The sequence below is a fragment of the Chaetodon auriga genome, chromosome 17, assembly GCF_051107435.1.
Source record: "Chaetodon auriga isolate fChaAug3 chromosome 17, fChaAug3.hap1, whole genome shotgun sequence".
NCBI lineage: Eukaryota > Metazoa > Chordata > Actinopteri > Chaetodontiformes > Chaetodontidae > Chaetodon > Chaetodon auriga.
The window spans coordinates 21,466,709-21,483,773 of NC_135090.1; the positions used below are offsets into that span (position 1 = coordinate 21,466,709).

Genomic DNA, 17,065 nt, shown 5'->3' on the forward strand with positions numbered 1-17,065 from the left:
CTTGTTCAACAGTCTGACAGCGTCCTTTACTTCAGTCAAGTGTGGGAGTACTTCTCCACTATGTGTGTGTGTGTGTGTGTGTGTGTGTGTGTACAAGTGTTTATAAGGCAGCTGCATGCGTAAAGATAAAACATATCAGCAGTGACATACTTCCAGTTTGGTTTGAGGGCCTCTTCAGACGGTGAAGTTGGTCTTTGAGGAGCTGCTGCTGCACCGTACTCTCCCCTGTGAACCACTTCCGGTTCTTTGGATCTCCGTCTCTTCGTTTGTCCGTCCAGGTCTGTTTGGGTGACGCTGTCTTCATGTCGCTGTCACAGAAACTCGCCTGGACGCCATTAATCAGCGCGACAGCTTGAACCTGTGAGAAGTTTGGGCCTCCAGATGTTGTGGAGAATAAAACCTTCAGAGAGTGTTTGACTGTGAGAGAGACAGACTTTCAGGGTTTTTCACGTTTATTTTTTGGATCATATTATATGATCAGTTTGTTCAGCACATCATTTGAACTTTTCTTCTTTCAACATGGGCCACAGAACAGAAAACAGCAAAGCCCTGATCCTGTTTTTAGTATTACAGTATTTATTGTATATTGATCAGTTACTGTTATCTAGAAGGTTTCTAATGACTTAATAAAGAGCTGGTCAGAGGACACACCTCATTATGATTCCATTCATTTATGTGGGAAAAACAATCTGGTCGATAAGATGCTTTGAAACTTTCTGTGGCCTTAAGAAAATCAAAAAGGATCTTCTGATAATCTGATTCTGCTCACATGATCTGACCAGTGATCCTGGGGCAAGCAACATACATTTAATCCAGTTATTAAATGAGTTCATTATTATTCGTTGTTTCAAGGTGAATTCCCGCCTGAATTGGAAGAAAAATGTTAAAATCCACAAAAACCAACAGACCTGCATTCACATCCAGCACCTTCCAGTCTCATTCTCAGCCCAGTTGGTCCTGATCTCTGCTTTGTCCAGTCTGGAGACGAGGAGACACTGAGGGTTTACCTCACAGTTTACCTTTGTGCCACCAGGGGATGCACAACTGTCATCCATGACCATGACTGACTGTTTGATGGGCACAGAAGAAAAGCATTTCTGTTGACGTGAGACCTTCATTACATGTAAAACACATACAGCAACGAGTGACACACACAGTATCTAGCAAATAAGATACGAAAAAATGCAAAAGTAAAGAAAAAAACTAGAAGAAAATAAAGCAGAAGACAAACTCCAGACCCGCCCCACAGGATTCATGCAGTCTGTGTCACAGAGCAGGACCAAAGTCAGTAAACGCACCATCACCAGGGTTGAATCTTTACTGTAGGTTCAGGAAAAGCTTCACCTGAAGGCCTCAGAGCTTTGACTGGATTGGAGTCAGACAACAGGTGAGAAATGCACCTGAGGGCTGAACCAACCTCAGACTACGAGTGAAAGTTCCAGCTGACTCTGAGCTGCACTGGGAGTCAATGATACAACATGGAAGAAGTCCTGGAGGTACAGTGTGTGTGTGTGTGTGTGTGTGTGTGTGTGTGTGTGTGTGTGTGTGTGTGTGTGTGTGTGTGTGTGAGGACTGTGTGCTGCTCTCTGAATGAACTGCTTCTGTTTATTTGTGGAGTCTCACAGAGAATCACAGTGATGTCATTAACTCATGAGCCTGTTTCTGCTGCTGAAATGTTCATCCTGAGATGTTGTTGAAGTGATAAACAGCTGCCTTAATTTAGGTTCTTCCTCTTGAGCTGCAGAGTAAAGATCAGAGTCCAGGACGACTCAGAGGTTCCCGACTTCCTCATTGTGTTTCAGACGGTGTCATTTTGTATTTTATGAACCTTTTAGAGTCCAGTTTGAGACTGGCTTACACATGGATCGAGGTCATATTGACTGTGACAGTGAGACAACAGCACACTTCAGAAAGTGTCATGACAAGATATTATAACACTGCTAATGTTCATATGACTGCAGCTCCAGTCACAGATGAGTGTGTGGACTCATAAAAAGAGACAAAACATTCAAAGTTGGACATTTTATTGAAGAGTGAAACAAAAACAAAGAACAAAACATTTGATTTTGACATTCATTTCTGTTCATCAGTTGACAGTAAAATGCACCAAACGTTGGCTGAGCGTTCCTCCAGAAGCCCAGTATTCATGTTCATGATGTTTGATCGATCATCAGGCCCTGCAGTGGGTATCAGACTGTGCTGTCATGAATCTACTGAACTACAAAAATAAGACACACCTTTAAAAACACATTTAAATATATACATATTCTAAAACTGTAATGTGAAATGTAACAATTATATTAGTAACATAAATCAATAAAAAAAAAAATATATGTATAAGTAAAAATCAAATAAATGACATGTTTTGTTGCAAGAAGCTCTCCTTCAGTCTCGTTCAGTTCTGTAAAACTGTGTGATGAGTCACAGGTCACATGAGGAAACTCATCCAGTGTGTTTGTGGTTCAGGTCTCTGGATTCAGGTTCTCAGAGAGCTCAGAGCTGCTGTCAGGAGCTGTAAGGTCACAAACAAACTGTGTCAAGTCCACTCATCCTGCACTGAGCGTTCACAAACACTGAATACAGGAAACAGTCCTGAAAAAGTTCATCTGCACAATAATGTCAAAGCCTTTTCATCTCCAGCAGACAGTGTGTGTCAGATCAGAGGAAACACAATCAAAGGTTACTTACGAGATGGAGGCCGTTGGACTGAAATCAAGACAAAAGACAAATCATTTCAGTTCCAGCTGGAAATGACAGAATATCTTTCATGGGCTCATCCCCTCTTCTCCTCACTCACAGTGAAAAATAAATCCATTCTATCCTTCTGTTCAGTCCTGGCTTCATCTCTGTTCTATCACTTCTCTCCACATCATCATGGTACAGTCATATTATCACGACTCTCTGAGCCTCACACAGCTTAAAGTGTTGGTCGCTTCAAACTGTTCAGAGAACTGATGCTTCTTCATTTGTCTCTCACCTTTCTTCTTTCTGTAGACGATGAATCCAACAGCAGCAGCGATGAAGACGAGAAGAAGAACAACCACTGCAGCAGAGATGAGGACGATCTCGTCACTGAGCTTCTCTGTTCAAGAAAAAAGAATTAAAAAATGAAGACTGGTGCATAGATCTGTTTTTTATTTTAACATTTATTTAACCAGGAATGACATTAATTGTTTTTTAAAAATCAGTTTCCAGCTAAATTGGAAGAAAGAAGCTAAAATCCACAACAACCAACAGACCTGCAGTCACATTCAGCACCTTCTCATCTCATTCTCACCCCAGTTGGTCCTGATCTCTGCTTTGTCCAGTTTGGTGACGACGTCGTCCTTCACACCAGAGAGATGAAACACACAGTCGTACCTCCTCCAGTCTTCAGGTGGGACTGATGAAACGTTGAGGTCAGCGCTGGTCTGGAAGGTTCCGTCGTGGTTGGGGAGGATCTCTCCGAGCTCCACGTCCTCATGAAGCTCCTCTCCATCTTTCCTCCAGATGAGTGTGGCTCTGTCAGGGTAGAAACCTGAAGCGTGGCAGCTGACTGGAGAGGAGGGAGTCTTCTGGAGGAGAGACACTGAGGGGAGCTCTGCAGAGAGAGAGAGAGAGAGAGAGAGAGAGAGAGAGAGAGAGGGAGAGAGAGAGAGAGAGAGAGAGAGAGAGAGAGAGAGAGGGAGAGAGAGAGAGAGAGAGAGAGGCAATTTAGGATAATTAAGACAATTTATTTTATTTTGCAGGTAAAAAGGGGCCCAGACATCCATCACATGAGCTATAAGAACAAATGACAGCACGACACAACGACCCATTTGTTCCACGACCTCCACACTGTCTGTTTGTAGTCAGAGAAGGGAACTACACCACCACTAAAGAGACTCACTGCAGTCAGAAAAGAGAAGATCTGCCTGTTTTTACGCTTCACAGCAAAGTGATCAATCAGTGTCACTGAAACTGTGTGAACCTACTGAACTCATGCTTTGATGGAAAGTCATGTCTGATTGGTTGAGACTAAATCAGATCTTACTGCCACAGAAAATGATCAAGAAGAAGGTGATGTCATCATGACATCAGGTCATGTGATTCTACCTGTTCTCTGCAGAGAGCTCTTGCTATAGACCAAATACTTCTTCAGCCTCTCAGGACAAATCTCAGTGAAGAACACCTCATTATATTTCAGTCTATCTTCATCAGCATCCCAGCTCAGTTTGGTGGTCACAGCCTGTGGTTTTGGAGCGATCCATGTCAGCGTCTTCAGGTCCAATGATAGAAAGTCTTCTCCATCATAACCATACTGACTAAAACCATTAACCTCTCCAGTCTCATCATCCCACTCACAGCCATCTATGTTCTGGAAAACATGAACATCTGACAGACACAAACAGAGACTGTGATTAATAATGACGTACAGATGAAATCTCCAGTGAAAGATGATCTTAAAGATATTGTTGCATTGTGTGATGAGCTGCTGTTCTCCAAGTCTTCAGCTGTGTTCATCATTCAAAAGCACATAATCAGTGCACTTTCTCTTTACACGAGTGATCAAACACAATTTGTCTTTCACAGTTTTAAACTTACAATGATTGTTATTCTGTTATTTTCAGTATTGCAGCAACATGCAGCAACAAGTCAAAGCAGCAGCTGATTTGTGTTTGCATGCTGACTGACGGCTTGTGGTCGACTGCTGTCTGTAAACCATCAGGATGGCATGATTTACACCAACTTCTACTGACATTTCACAGTAAAATGACATCTGATTATGATCTTCAGGCTCTGCAGAGGGTCACTTTACAACTAAGATGCAGAACAGCAGTAAAAAGTCAAATAGAATATTTTCTATACTTTACCTTCACTTTGGTTGAAGCGCTGCTTCAAATTGTACAACCTGGTTTTGAGTACGTTCGGCTGAATGTGAAAACAGTGTGCTTTGTACCCCTCCGCCACCTCAGGATCATTTTCTAATAATGTTTTCACCCACTCCTGTTTTGGTTCTACTGTCTTTCTGTCGATGTCGCAGTAACCCACCAGATGTTCATCAACCACTGCAGCTCCAACAAACTCTGGAAAGTTTGAGACTCCAGATGATGCAGTTAAGAAAAACTTCAGGGAGTGTTTCACTGCAGACAAACAAGGTTTACACATTCAGTAGAAATACAGTGAACACATCACACTCATAAATGTGATCCATTCAGTTTAAATCAGTTAAAACACACCAGGCTTATCAGGTCAATACAAAAGTGAAAGTAAACTAGCAGTGTGATCTACGCAGGAACAAAACGCACAGAGGTTAAAGTCAAGATTTAAACTGTGATCTTACCTGATGATGAAACGTGACAGAAGAGAAGCAACAAAAATAACACTTTCATCTTGTTTTGATAAAGACGAGTTCGTGAAGGATCAACCTCCTCCAGCTCTTCTAATTCCTCCAGACTTCGCTCTCTGAGGGATCATTTGTGTGTTTGTCCCTCGCGAGCCCGCACGCCACAGAAATCCAACAATGCGCCTTCCCTCCTGTTCTGTTGATCGCTCGATTCTTGCACTGTGTCCTTTTCTGACTTCCTGGACCTGTGGTCTTTACAAACTACTAAGAAATAAAGGTTTTATTCAGGCTAGAAAATGTAGAAATGATTTTATTGCTCACACTGTCTCCTCACACCTTCAACCCAACAGGAAACTCAACTCGACACTGAAGACTGCGCGGATGAAACCTCCTCCTCCTCTTCCTCCTCCTCCTCCTCCTGTGTTTGTTCTTGAACAGTTTCCCAATTTTACCAACCAGCATTGTTTTCATGAGCAGTTCTTCTCTGTCATCATCATCATCATCATCATCATCCATCAGTCTGCAGTTGTTGTTGTCCTCTAGTGGAAAGTGACTGAAACACACCCTTCAGTCTACTTGGTGTGATGTCGCCTCCTTGTTGGTGAATCTAATAAACATGAAGTGAATTATTGACCTCATTGTTGTTCAAATTATGTTTCTCAGTTGCTTTTGTAGTATTATAGTACTGTACAAGAAAGAAGCTGCGTGTTAACTGTTTTAAACCTTCAAACAAACGATAAATTATCAAGACTGAAAAATAAAAATACAAGATATCTGTCAATAATGATGATGGCAGACTGAGCTTTTGGGGCCATCCATAGGCTGATGTCTCCAGTCTCTGTAAAATGTGGACACCTGAAAGACAGACAGAGACTGCAGTGAACCACATCTGTTATTACATCTGGACCACAGAGACACACTGACTCTTCAGCTCAAAGTTTATTAGTTAATGATGACACATGGATCAAGGTCATTTTCACTCTGTGACAGTGAGATAACAGCAACATGACAAGATATTATAACACTGCTAATGTTCATATGACTGCAGCTCCAGTCACAGATGAGTGTGTGGACTCACAAAAAGAGACATATTTGGTTGTATTGAGTTACTAACAATTATTATTATTTCTGTTTATTCCAGGACCACACATACATACACATGCACAACCACCTTTGTAAGGGTGATGTTCTGTAAATTAAAGCACCATAAACGGATCATCTGCTTTCATCCTTGAGTCTTGGGGGAACCTGGTGGACTGAGTTCTGACAGACGCACACAGAGAAGCCAGTCAGCAAAATAAGAGACTCTTTATTACAACAACAATTACATTTAACATAAATCAAATAAATTCAAACTATTACTCTCCTTCAGTCTCTTTCAGTTCTGTAAAGCTGTGTGATGATGATCTTAAAGATATTGTTGCATTGTGTGATGAGCTTTCATCCGCGCAGTCTTTAGTATCGAGTTGAGTTTCCTGTTTGATTAAAGGTGTGAGGAGCTCCGGATCCAGATAACATCTCCATCTCCTCACTGCGCCACCCAGCGGGGGATGCGAGAGAGACATGAGGGTCGCCAAACCTCCTCCGTCACTCACGAGGCGGAGATTACTCAAGACGCACAGAGTGTAAACTTCAAATGTGCAATAAACAAAACAAACAAACATACAAAATAACTTGCTGACTGCTGCTTCAACACTGATTACTAATATAATAATGCGTCAGAGGATGAATCTAACAGAAATAAGAGCAACTGACAAATACGCTTCAAATACGTTTCTAACTGAGAGCAGATGAGACAGTGTGAGCAATAAAATCATTTCTACATATTCCAGCCTGAATAAAACCTTTATTTCTTAGTAGTTTGTAAAGACCACAGGTCCAGGAAGTCAGAAAAGGACACAGTGCAAGAATCGAGGGATCAACAGAACAGGAGGGAAGGCGCACAGAAACATCCTGCGCCATGACAGGTGCGCAAGCGCGTCAGGTGAGTGCGCAGGTAAAGGCTGTCAGTGTGCGCCGGCGCGCGAAGGAATAACCCCAAACGATCCCTCAGAGAGCGAAGCCCAAAGGAAGTAGAAGAGCTGAAGCAGGTCGATCCTTCACAAAGTCATCTTTATCAAAACAAGATGAAAGTGTTGTTTTTGTTGCTTCTCTTCTGTCACGTTTCATCATCAGGTAAGATCACAGTTTAAATCTTGACTTTAACCTCTGTGCGTTTTGTTCCTGCGTAGATCACACTGCTAGTTTACTTTCACTTTTGTTCACTGTATTTCTACTGAATGTGTAAACCTGAAGTTTTTCTTAACTGCATCATCTGGAGTCTCAAACTTTCCAGAGTTTGTGGGAACTGCAGTGGTTGATGAACATCTGGTGGGTTACTGTGACATCAATAGAAAGATACTAGAACCAAAACAGGACTGGATGAAAACATTATTAGAAAATGACCCTCAGGAGTTGGAGTGGTACAAAGCACACTGTTTTCAGATTCTGCCAAACTTACTCAAAACCACGATGGACAGTTTGAAGCAGCGCTTCAACCAAAGTGAAGGTAAAGTATGGAAAATATTCTATTTGACTTTTTACTGCTGTTCTGCATCTTAGTTGTAAAGTGACCCTCTGCAGAGCCTGAAGATCATAATCAGATGTCATTTTACTGTGAAATGTCAGTAGAAGTTGGTGTAAATCATGCCATCCTGATGGTTTACAGACAGCAGTCGACCACAAGCCGTCAGTCAGCATGCAAACACAAATCAGCTGCTGCTTTGACTTGTTGCTGCATGTTGCTGCAATACTGAAAATAACAGAATAACGATCATTGTAAGTTTAAAATTGTGAAAGCGAAATTGTGTTTGATCACTCGTGTAAAGAGAAAGTGCACTGATTATGTGCTTTTGAATGATGAACACAGCTGAAGACTTGGAGAACAGCAGCTCATCACACAATGCAACAATATCTTTAAGATCATCTTTCACTGGAGATTTCATCTGTACGTCATTATTAATCACAGTCTCTGTTTGTGTCTGTCAGGTGTTCATGTTTTCCAGAGGATGAATGGTTGTGAGTGGGATGATGAGACTGGAGAGGTTAATGGTTTTAATCAGTATGGTTATGATGGAGAAGACTTTCTATCATTGGACCTGAAGACAGAGACATGGATCGCTCCAAAACCACAGGCTGTGACCACCAAACTGAGCTGGGATGCTGATGAAGCTGGACTGAAATATAATGAGTTTCACCTCACTGAGCTTTGTCCTGAGAGGCTGAAGAAGTATTTGGCCTATGGCAAGAGCTCTCTGCAGAGAACAGGTAGAATCACATGACCTGATGTCATGATGACATCACCTTCTTCTTGATCATTTTCTGTGGCAGTAAGATCTGATCTAGTCTCAACCAATCAGACATGACTTTCCATCAAAGCATGAGTTCAGTAGGTTCACACAGTTTCAGTGACACTGATTGATCACTTTGCTGTGAAGCGTAAAAACAGGCAGATCTTCTCTTTTCTGACTGCAGTGAGTCTCTTTAGTGGTGGTGTAGTTCCCTTCTCTGACTACAAACAGACAGTGTGGAGGTCGTGGAACAAATGGGTCGTTGTGTCGTGCTGTCATTTGTTTTTATAGCTCATGTGATGGATGTCTGGGCCCCTTTTTACCTGCAAAATAAAATAAATTGTCTTAATTATCCTAAATTGCTTCTCTCTCTCTCTCTCTCTCTCTCTCTCCCTCTCTCTCTCTCTCTCTCTCTCTCTCTCTCTCTCCCTCTCTCTCTCTCTCTCTCTCTCTCTTTCTCTCTCTCTCTCTGAGTGTGTGCTGGGAGTGACAGGGTGAGTGTGTCGGAGAGCGTTTGTTGAGCGTGTAAGTGTTTCAAACCTTTTTTTTTTTTGCTCTTTTTCTTGCACTGGGTGTTGGTAAATGTGTTTTTGAACAGTTTCTTTGTGATCAAACTTTGTTTCGTCGCTGGTTTTAGTGTTTTGTTCGTGCTTTGTGTGGCGGCGGCTGCCGCCGCGGCCTGCCATTCATTCATGGCTGCCGCGCGTGGTGTCTCCGGTTTGGAGAAACTCACCCGCAGACATGCCATCAAACTCTCTCCACCTTTTGGTGTGTCGGTGGAGGACTGCGGCCTGGCTGTGGGTGAAGTTGTGGGTTGTGGAAGCGTTAAATCAGCTTCCAGGATGAACACCGCTGTGGTGATTTTCCTGGACAGCACTGAAAAAGCCAGTAGAGAGCGGGGTGGTGGTTCAGGGGACGTTAACGCCGGTCTTTTCCCTTGTTAGTCCGGTAAAGAAGGTCATTGTGTCTAACGTGCCCCCTTTTCTAAATAACGAGCTGTTAGAAAACGAGTTAGCTCGACACGGTCAGATCGTGTCCCCCATGAAGCTGATTCCTCTCGGCTGCAAGTCTCCGCTGCTCAAACACGTCGTGTCGTTCAGGAGACAGGTGTCCATGGTCCTCAATGGAAACAAGGATGAGCTAAATATAGCTCTCCGTTTCCGTATCGATAACTTCGACTACACTGTTCACGTTACCACCGACACTGTCAAATGTTTTGGATGCGGAGCAGAGGGTCACCTGATCCGTTCATGCCCCGACATAGCGGGAGAAAAGCAGCCAGCAGAGCCGCCTGTCAGAGCTGACAGCCGGCCTGCGGCTCAGGGCGAAGCGCGGAGCGAAGCACCGAGCGAAGCGCAGCGCGAAACACAGCGCGAGGCGCAAAGCGAAGTGCAACGCAAAGCGCGGAGCGAAGAGAAGGGCGCACAGAGCAGCACAGACTACACACACACACACACACACAACTGCAGACAGTGAGGAGCAGGTGAACGGTCAGGCAGAGGAAGAGGTCACCTCTCAGACTGAACAGGCAGAGCCCAGAGTCCAGACTCTGGTGAAGGAGCTGGCTGGACAGACTGCCACCAGGGTGGCTGAGTCAGTGTTGGATGAGGTAGAGGACAGTGTGATGGTGGAGGACAGGGTGATGGAGGAGGACAGGGTGATGGAGGAGGACAGGGTGATGGTGGAGGACAGGGTGATGGAGGAGGACAGGGTGATGGTGGAGGACAGGGTGATGGAGGACGATGGTGTGATGGAGGAGGATTTTTTAAAAGTAGCAACAAAAAGGAAAACTCCAGAAACCAAAGCCACCAGTGAAAAGGTTCCAAAAGTGTCAAAGAAAGACCCACAGTGCTCCTCCTGTCAGTCAGAGGAACACACACAGGACACACAGGACACACACAGCTCACACACGGACACACAGGACACACAACGCACACACAGCTCACAGGTCAACACAGAGGACAGTGAATCGGACACAGAGAACATGCAGGCAGAAACACACACCGGTTATTCTTTCTCAAGAATTCGAGCTTTTCTGAGGAACACGAAGGGGCTGAGAGCTGTGAAGGTGGAGGAACACTTTCCAGACCTTCAGTTATTCCATGAATCCATCAGGTTCTCCTTGAGGAAGTCAGGAGGGCTCGGGCAGCCTTCCTTCACTGACCCAGAGACTTACCGGCTGAAAAAACTGTTGGTTAAAGTGCGGACACAGATAGAAAAAGATGACTAAGATGAAGATGTTCTCCCTCTTCTTCTATTTGTTGTCCTTTGTCCTGTTGTTGTGTACATGCAGCCTAATCATGTGTGAGATGAAGATTGGCTCTTTAAACATTAACGGTGCGAGAGAAGACACAAAGAGAGCTGCTCTCTTCTCTCTTCTTCAGTCTAAAGGACTAAACGTGGTTCTCCTTCAGGAGACCCACAGCACTCCTGATAAGGAGGCGGACTGGAGGAGGGAGTGGAGGGGGGAGCTCATCCTCAGCCACAAGACTAGTAACAGTGGAGGTGTTGGGATCCTCTTTTCTAGAGACTTTCCACCTGTTTCCTGCTCTGTGGAAGAGATCGTTCCCGGCCAGATGCTAAAAGTCTGTGCTGTCTTCGAGAGTGTGAGGATGGTTTTTATAAACGTCTACGCTCCAACCGTTGGCTTAGACAGACTGGTTTTTTTTGGATGTTTTAAAGACTGTTCTTACCAACTGCAGCAGTGAGGAGTACCTGTTCCTGGGAGGTGATTTTAATTGCACAGAGAACCCTCAGCTAGACAGGAACCATCAAGAACCTCACGCTGCTTCCAGACGGGCTCTGATGAAACTCGTTGAAACATTTGATCTCTGTGACGTGTGGAGACGTTTCCATCCTGCTCAGAGACAGTTCACCTGGGCTCACAGCAGAGATAACTGGATGTCTCTGGCCAGACTGGACAGAATGTACTGTTTTAACCATCACTTCAGTGTTTTTAAAGGTGTTTCCATCAGCCCGGTGGGTTTCTCTGACCACTCTCTGGTGCACTGTGTGCTGTCTGTCAGAGACGTTAAATGTAAGAGCGCGTACTGGCACTTTAACACCAGTCTGCTAGCGGACAACAGGTTCCAAAAGGCCTTTAAGTCCTTCTGGAGTAATTTCAGACAAACACAGTCTGATTTTAGCTCTTTGCAACAGTGGTGGGACGTGGGCAAAGCTCAGATCCAGCAGCTTTGTCTGCAGTACACTTTCAATGTCACAAAGGACATGGCCCGGTCTATGAGAGATCTGGAGAGAGAAGTCGTGGAGCTTCAACATCTAGCAGACTCCACAGGAGATCGAGAACATTTTCAAGTTCTCAAAGATAAAAAATCAGCTCTGTCTGACCTGCTGGGTATCTCTGCTCAGGGCGCTCTGGTCCGCTCACGTTTCAGGCACATCGCTGAGATGGACGCTCCCTCTCACTTCTTCTTCGGTCTAGAGCGTAAGAATGGACAGAAGAGGCTGATGCACTCTCTGCGGTCTGACACCGGACAGCTGCTGTACGACCCTGCTGAGATCCGTCAGCACGCTGCGGAGTTCTACAAAAGACTTTACAAGGCCGAGCTCCAGGAGGAGCCTGAGGTGACCACGGCCTTCTTCGAGGGTCTGCCTCAGGTCTGTGAGGAGGACAATGTTGAGCTGGAGGCTCCAGTGTCTGCTCGGGAGCTGCAGGAGGCCCTGCAGAGCCTGCAGAACGGGAAGGCTCCGGGGATAGACGGCCTCCCCGCCGATTTTTACAAGGCTTTCTGGCCAGTGCTGGGGGAAGATCTGTTGGTCGTCCTCAGAGACAGTCTGAGTAAGGGACAACTGCCTCTGAGCTGCAGGAGGGCTGTTCTCACCCTGCTTCCAAAGAAGGGAGACCTGCAGGACATTAAGAACTGGAGGCCCGTGTCCTTACTCTGCACAGACTATAAGCTGCTGTCAAAGGTGTTGGCCAAGAGGCTGAAAAAAGTGATGGAGCAGATCATTCACAGGGATCAGACGTACTGCGTACCCAGCAGGTTGATAACTGACAACATCGCTTTAATTCGTGACATTTTGGACCTCTCTGGTTCATTGGGCTGTGAGCTTGGTCTGATTTCTCTGGACCAAGAAAAGGCTTTTGACCGGGTTGAACACCAGTACTTGTGGCGGACGCTGCAAGCTTTTGGGTTGAGCTCTGGTCTTATAGCCAAGATCAGGGTCCTGTACTGTGACATTGAGAGTGTACTGAAAGTTAATGGTGCTTTAAGTGCTCCTTTTAAAGTCCTGAGGGGCGTCAGACAGGGGTGCGCTCTCTCAGGCATGTTGTACTCTCTGGCCATCGAGCCCCTTTTACACCGTCTGAGATCAAAGCTGTCTGGTTTTTCTTTTCCAGGTCTTAAAAAACCATGTGTGTTGTCTGCATATGCTGATGATGTCATCATTTTTGTCAAAAAACAGGAAGACATTTATAGGTTGCATCAAACCGTCCTGGACTTTGGTAAAATCTCCTCAGCTAAAGTCAACTGGCAGAAGAGCGAGGCTTTAGCTGTGGGTGACGGGCTGAGCAGGAAGCTGGTGCTACCAGGAGGCCTGGTTTGGAAGAGAGGAGGACTGAAGTATCTGGGAGTTCATCTCGGAGATGAATCCTCTCTTTCCAAAAACTGGGAGAATGTACTGGAAAAGGTCCAGGCCAAGCTGGACAAATGGAAATGGATTCTGCCAAAAATGTCTTTTAAAGGTCGTGTGCTTGTGATTAACAACCTTGTGTCTTCCATGTTGTGGCATCGTCTGGCGTGTGTGGACCCTCCCCTGAACTTGCTGTCCAAGGTGCAGGCAGTCATGGTGGACTTTTTCTGGGACCGTCTGCACTGGATCCCGCAGAGCGTCCTCTTCCTGCCTAAGGACGAGGGAGGGCACGGGCTGGTGCACCTGGCGAGCAGAGGAGCGGCCTTCAGGCTCCAGTTCATCCAGAGACTGCTGTCCGGACCGGCAGACCTGGTCTGGAGACCTGTGTCTCGAGCCCTTCTAGAGCGCCGTGGTGGACTGGGACTAGCAGAGTCGCTTTTCTTAATGGATACGAGTGGAGTTAGGCTGGACAATCTGCCGCCTTTCTACCGTGGACTTTTTAAAGTGTGGAGTCTGTTTAAAAAAGAGAGACAGACTCACGGTGACTCTCTCTTTTGGCTTCTGAAGGAGCCGGTGGTCTACGGGACTCGGCTCAGGTGCGCAGCAGGACCGTCCCTGCTTCGGAGACTGTGTGAGACCAAGATTGTCACACTGGGCCGGGTGATGGACTTGTGCGGCCCCTCTATGGACAATGCTGCAGGTCTGGCCTCCTGTATCGGGGTCAGGTCTGCCAGGGTCATCAGCCACCTGCTGGGAGGCTGGAAACAGCAGCTGACAGACTCAGAGAGGTCTTTAGCTGCTGCACACGGTGCAGGGCTGAAAGCAGCCGACGACTCGGATCCCTTCCCCGAGTTAAAAATGATTCCGGTGTTTGAATGTGCTGATGACTTCATGTTAAAGGTGAACAGTGAGTACACACTGAGGAACTTAACAGGCAAAGCTATGTACTGTTTACTGGTTAAAGTGCTGAACCAGCGTAAACTGGCGGGGCGAGTGGACACTCCTTGGAGAGCTCGGCTGGCCCTCACACAGGCTCAGAGGCCTGAGTGGAGAACGCTGTACAAAGCTCCTTTAACCAGGAGGGTGGGAGACTTACAGTGGAGGCTTCTGCACGCTGTGCTTCCTGTGAACGCCTTCGTGTCAGTCATCAATCCAGATGTTGGGCCTGATTGTCCTTTCTGTGCTCAGAGAGAAACTGTTTTTCATTGCTTCCTCGAGTGTGCACGTCTCTCTGCTCTGTTTCACCTGCTGAGTGTGTTCTTCTCCAAGTTCCATGAGGTTTTCTCGCATCAAACATTCATTCTTTGTCACAAATACAAAAAGAAAAATAAATCAAAAGGTCAGCTGTTAAACTTCCTGATCGGTCAGGCCAAAATGGCCATTTACATCAGCAGGAGAAACAGAATGGAGAGTTCTGTGGACACTGATGTCAGGCTGATCTTCTGTCGGATGGTGAAAACCCGACTGAGGACGGATTTTAATTTCTTCAGTCTAACACAGAATTTGGATGAGTTTGAAGGCACGTGGTGTCTGGACGATGTGCTGTGTTCAGTGGAAGAGAAAAAGCTGCTTTTTGGACATCTACTGAGCTAAAGATGTCTTAATCTTTGTGTTGTAAGGTGGAGGGTTTTTTTTTTTTTTTTTTTTTTTGGTTGTTGGTCTGTTTTTATTTTGAGCACTGGACTGTTAATACTACTGTTGTTTCTTTTGGACCGGTGAGCAAATAAAAGTGGTTTGAAAAATCAAATCAAATCTCTCTCTCTCTCTCTCTCCCTCTCTCTCTCTCCCTCTCTCTCTCTCTCTCTCCCTCTCCCTCTCTCTCTCTCTCTCTCTCTCTCTCTGCAGAGCTCCCCTCAGTGTCTCTCCTCCAGAAGACTCCCTCCTCTCCAGTCAGCTGCCACGCTTCAGGTTTCTACCCTGACAGAGCCACACTCATCTGGAGGAAAGATGGAGAGGAGCTTCATGAGGACGTGGAGCTCGGAGAGATCCTCCCCAACCACGACGGAACCTTCCAGACCAGCGCTGACCTCAACGTTTCATCAGTCCCACCTGAAGACTGGAGGAGGTACGACTGTGTGTTTCATCTCTCTGGTGTGAAGGACGACGTCGTCACCAAACTGGACAAAGCAGAGATCAGGACCAACTGGGGTGAGAATGAGATGAGAAGGTGCTGAATGTGACTGCAGGTCTGTTGGTTGTTGTGGATTTTAGCTTCTTTCTTCCAATTTAGCTGGAAATTGATCTTTAAACAACCAATAATATCAATCTCGGTTCAATAAAGGTTAAAATAAAAAACAGATCTATGTGCCAGTCTTCATTTTTTAATTCTTTTTTTCTTGAACAGAGAAGCCCAGTGAAGAGATCGTCCTCATCTCTGCTGCAGTGGTTGTTCTTCTTCTCATCTTCATCACTGCTGCTGCTGTTGGATTCATCGTCTACAAAAAGAAGAAAGGTGAGAGACAAATGAAGAGATTTTCTGCTTCATTGACTTTTTCAGTCCTTTGGTTTTCGTCTCTGAGTTGATGCTTTTATCCTGGTTGAGAAGCTGAAACAAGCATCAGTTCTCTGAACAGTTTGAAGCAACCAACACTTTAAGCTGTGTGAGGCTCAGAGAGTCGTGATAATATGACTGTACCATGATGATGTGGAGAGAAGTGATAGAACAGAGATGAAGCCAGGACTGAACAGAAGGATAGAATGGATTTATTTTTCACTGTGAGTGAGGAGAAGAGGGGATGAGCCCATGAAAGATATTCTGTCATTTCCAGCTGGAACTGAAATGATTTGTCTTTTGTCTTGATTTCAGTCCAACGGCCTCCATCTCGTAAGTAACCTTTGATTGTGTTTCCTCTGATCTGACACACACTGTCTGCTGGAGATGAAAAGGCTTTGACATTATTGTGCAGATGAACTTTTTCAGGACTGTTTCCTGTATTCAGTGTTTGTGAACGCTCAGTGCAGGATGAGTGGACTTGACACAGTTTGTTTGTGACCTTACAGCTCCTGACAGCAGCTCTGAGCTCTCTGAGAAACTGAATCCAGAGACCTGAACCACAAACACACTGGATGAGTTTCCTCATGTGACCTGTGACTCATCACACAGCTTTACAGAACTGAACGAGACTGAAGGAGAGTAATAGTTTGAATTTATTTGATTTATGTTAAATGTAACTGTTGTAATTGACATTACAAATTTAAACTTGATGTTTTAAATCAGTTTTTAATGTTTATTTTATTTTACGCTTAATTGGAATTTGATCCAATAATGTGTTTCCTATCAAAGTTTCTAAGCATGTTACATGAAGTTTTTTGATGTATTTTAAATGATATTTTATGGTTTTTGAAGAACTGCATTAACTGATGATCGATCAAACATCATGAACATGAATACTGGGCTTCTGGAGGAACGCTCAGCCAACGTTTGGTGCATTTTACTGTCAACTGATGAACAGAAATGAATGTCAAAATCAAATGTTTTGTTCTTTCTTTTTGTTTCACTTTTCAGTAAAATGTCCAACTTTGAATGTTTTGTCTCTTTTTGTGAGTCCACACACTCATCTGTGACTGGAGCTGCAGTCATATGAACATTAGCAGTGTTATAATATCTTGTCATGTTGCTGTTATCTCACTGTCACAGAGTGAAAATGACCTCGATCCATGTGTCATCATTAACTAATAAACTTTGAGCTGAAGAGTCAGTGTGTCTCTGTGGTCCAGATGTAATAACAGATGTGGTTCACTGCAGTCTCTGTCTGTCTTTCAGGTGTCCACATTTTACAGAGACTGGAGACATCAGCCTATGGATGGCCCCAAAAGCTCAGTCTGCCATCATCAAACA

General features: G+C 44.9%; 2 protein-coding genes across 2 annotated transcripts; one reads left to right on the forward strand and one right to left on the reverse strand.

Annotated features, from left to right (window-relative positions):
- Nucleotides 1–1,856: 1,856 nt before the first annotated feature.
- Nucleotides 1,857–6,242, reverse strand: LOC143335786 (major histocompatibility complex class I-related protein 1-like). Its single transcript, XM_076755420.1, has 7 exons — nt 5,303–6,242; nt 4,833–5,102; nt 4,075–4,353; nt 3,278–3,580; nt 2,978–3,082; nt 2,689–2,706; nt 1,857–2,512 (listed from the first exon to the last, which is right to left on the reverse strand). The coding sequence occupies exons 1-7, from the start codon at nt 5,349–5,351 to the stop codon at nt 2,463–2,465; spliced, it is 1,074 nt and encodes a 357-aa protein (XP_076611535.1). The 5' UTR covers nt 5,352–6,242; the 3' UTR covers nt 1,857–2,462.
- Nucleotides 6,243–7,626: 1,384 nt separating this feature from the next.
- On the forward strand, nt 7,627–16,925 carry LOC143335790 (major histocompatibility complex class I-related protein 1-like). Its single transcript, XM_076755425.1, has 6 exons — nt 7,627–7,853; nt 8,333–8,611; nt 15,073–15,375; nt 15,572–15,679; nt 16,034–16,051; nt 16,228–16,925. Exons 1-6 carry the CDS (start codon nt 7,727–7,729, stop codon nt 16,275–16,277), a joined length of 885 nt encoding a protein of 294 aa, XP_076611540.1. The 5' UTR covers nt 7,627–7,726; the 3' UTR covers nt 16,278–16,925.
- The last annotated feature ends 140 nt before the right edge of the window (nt 16,926–17,065 follow it).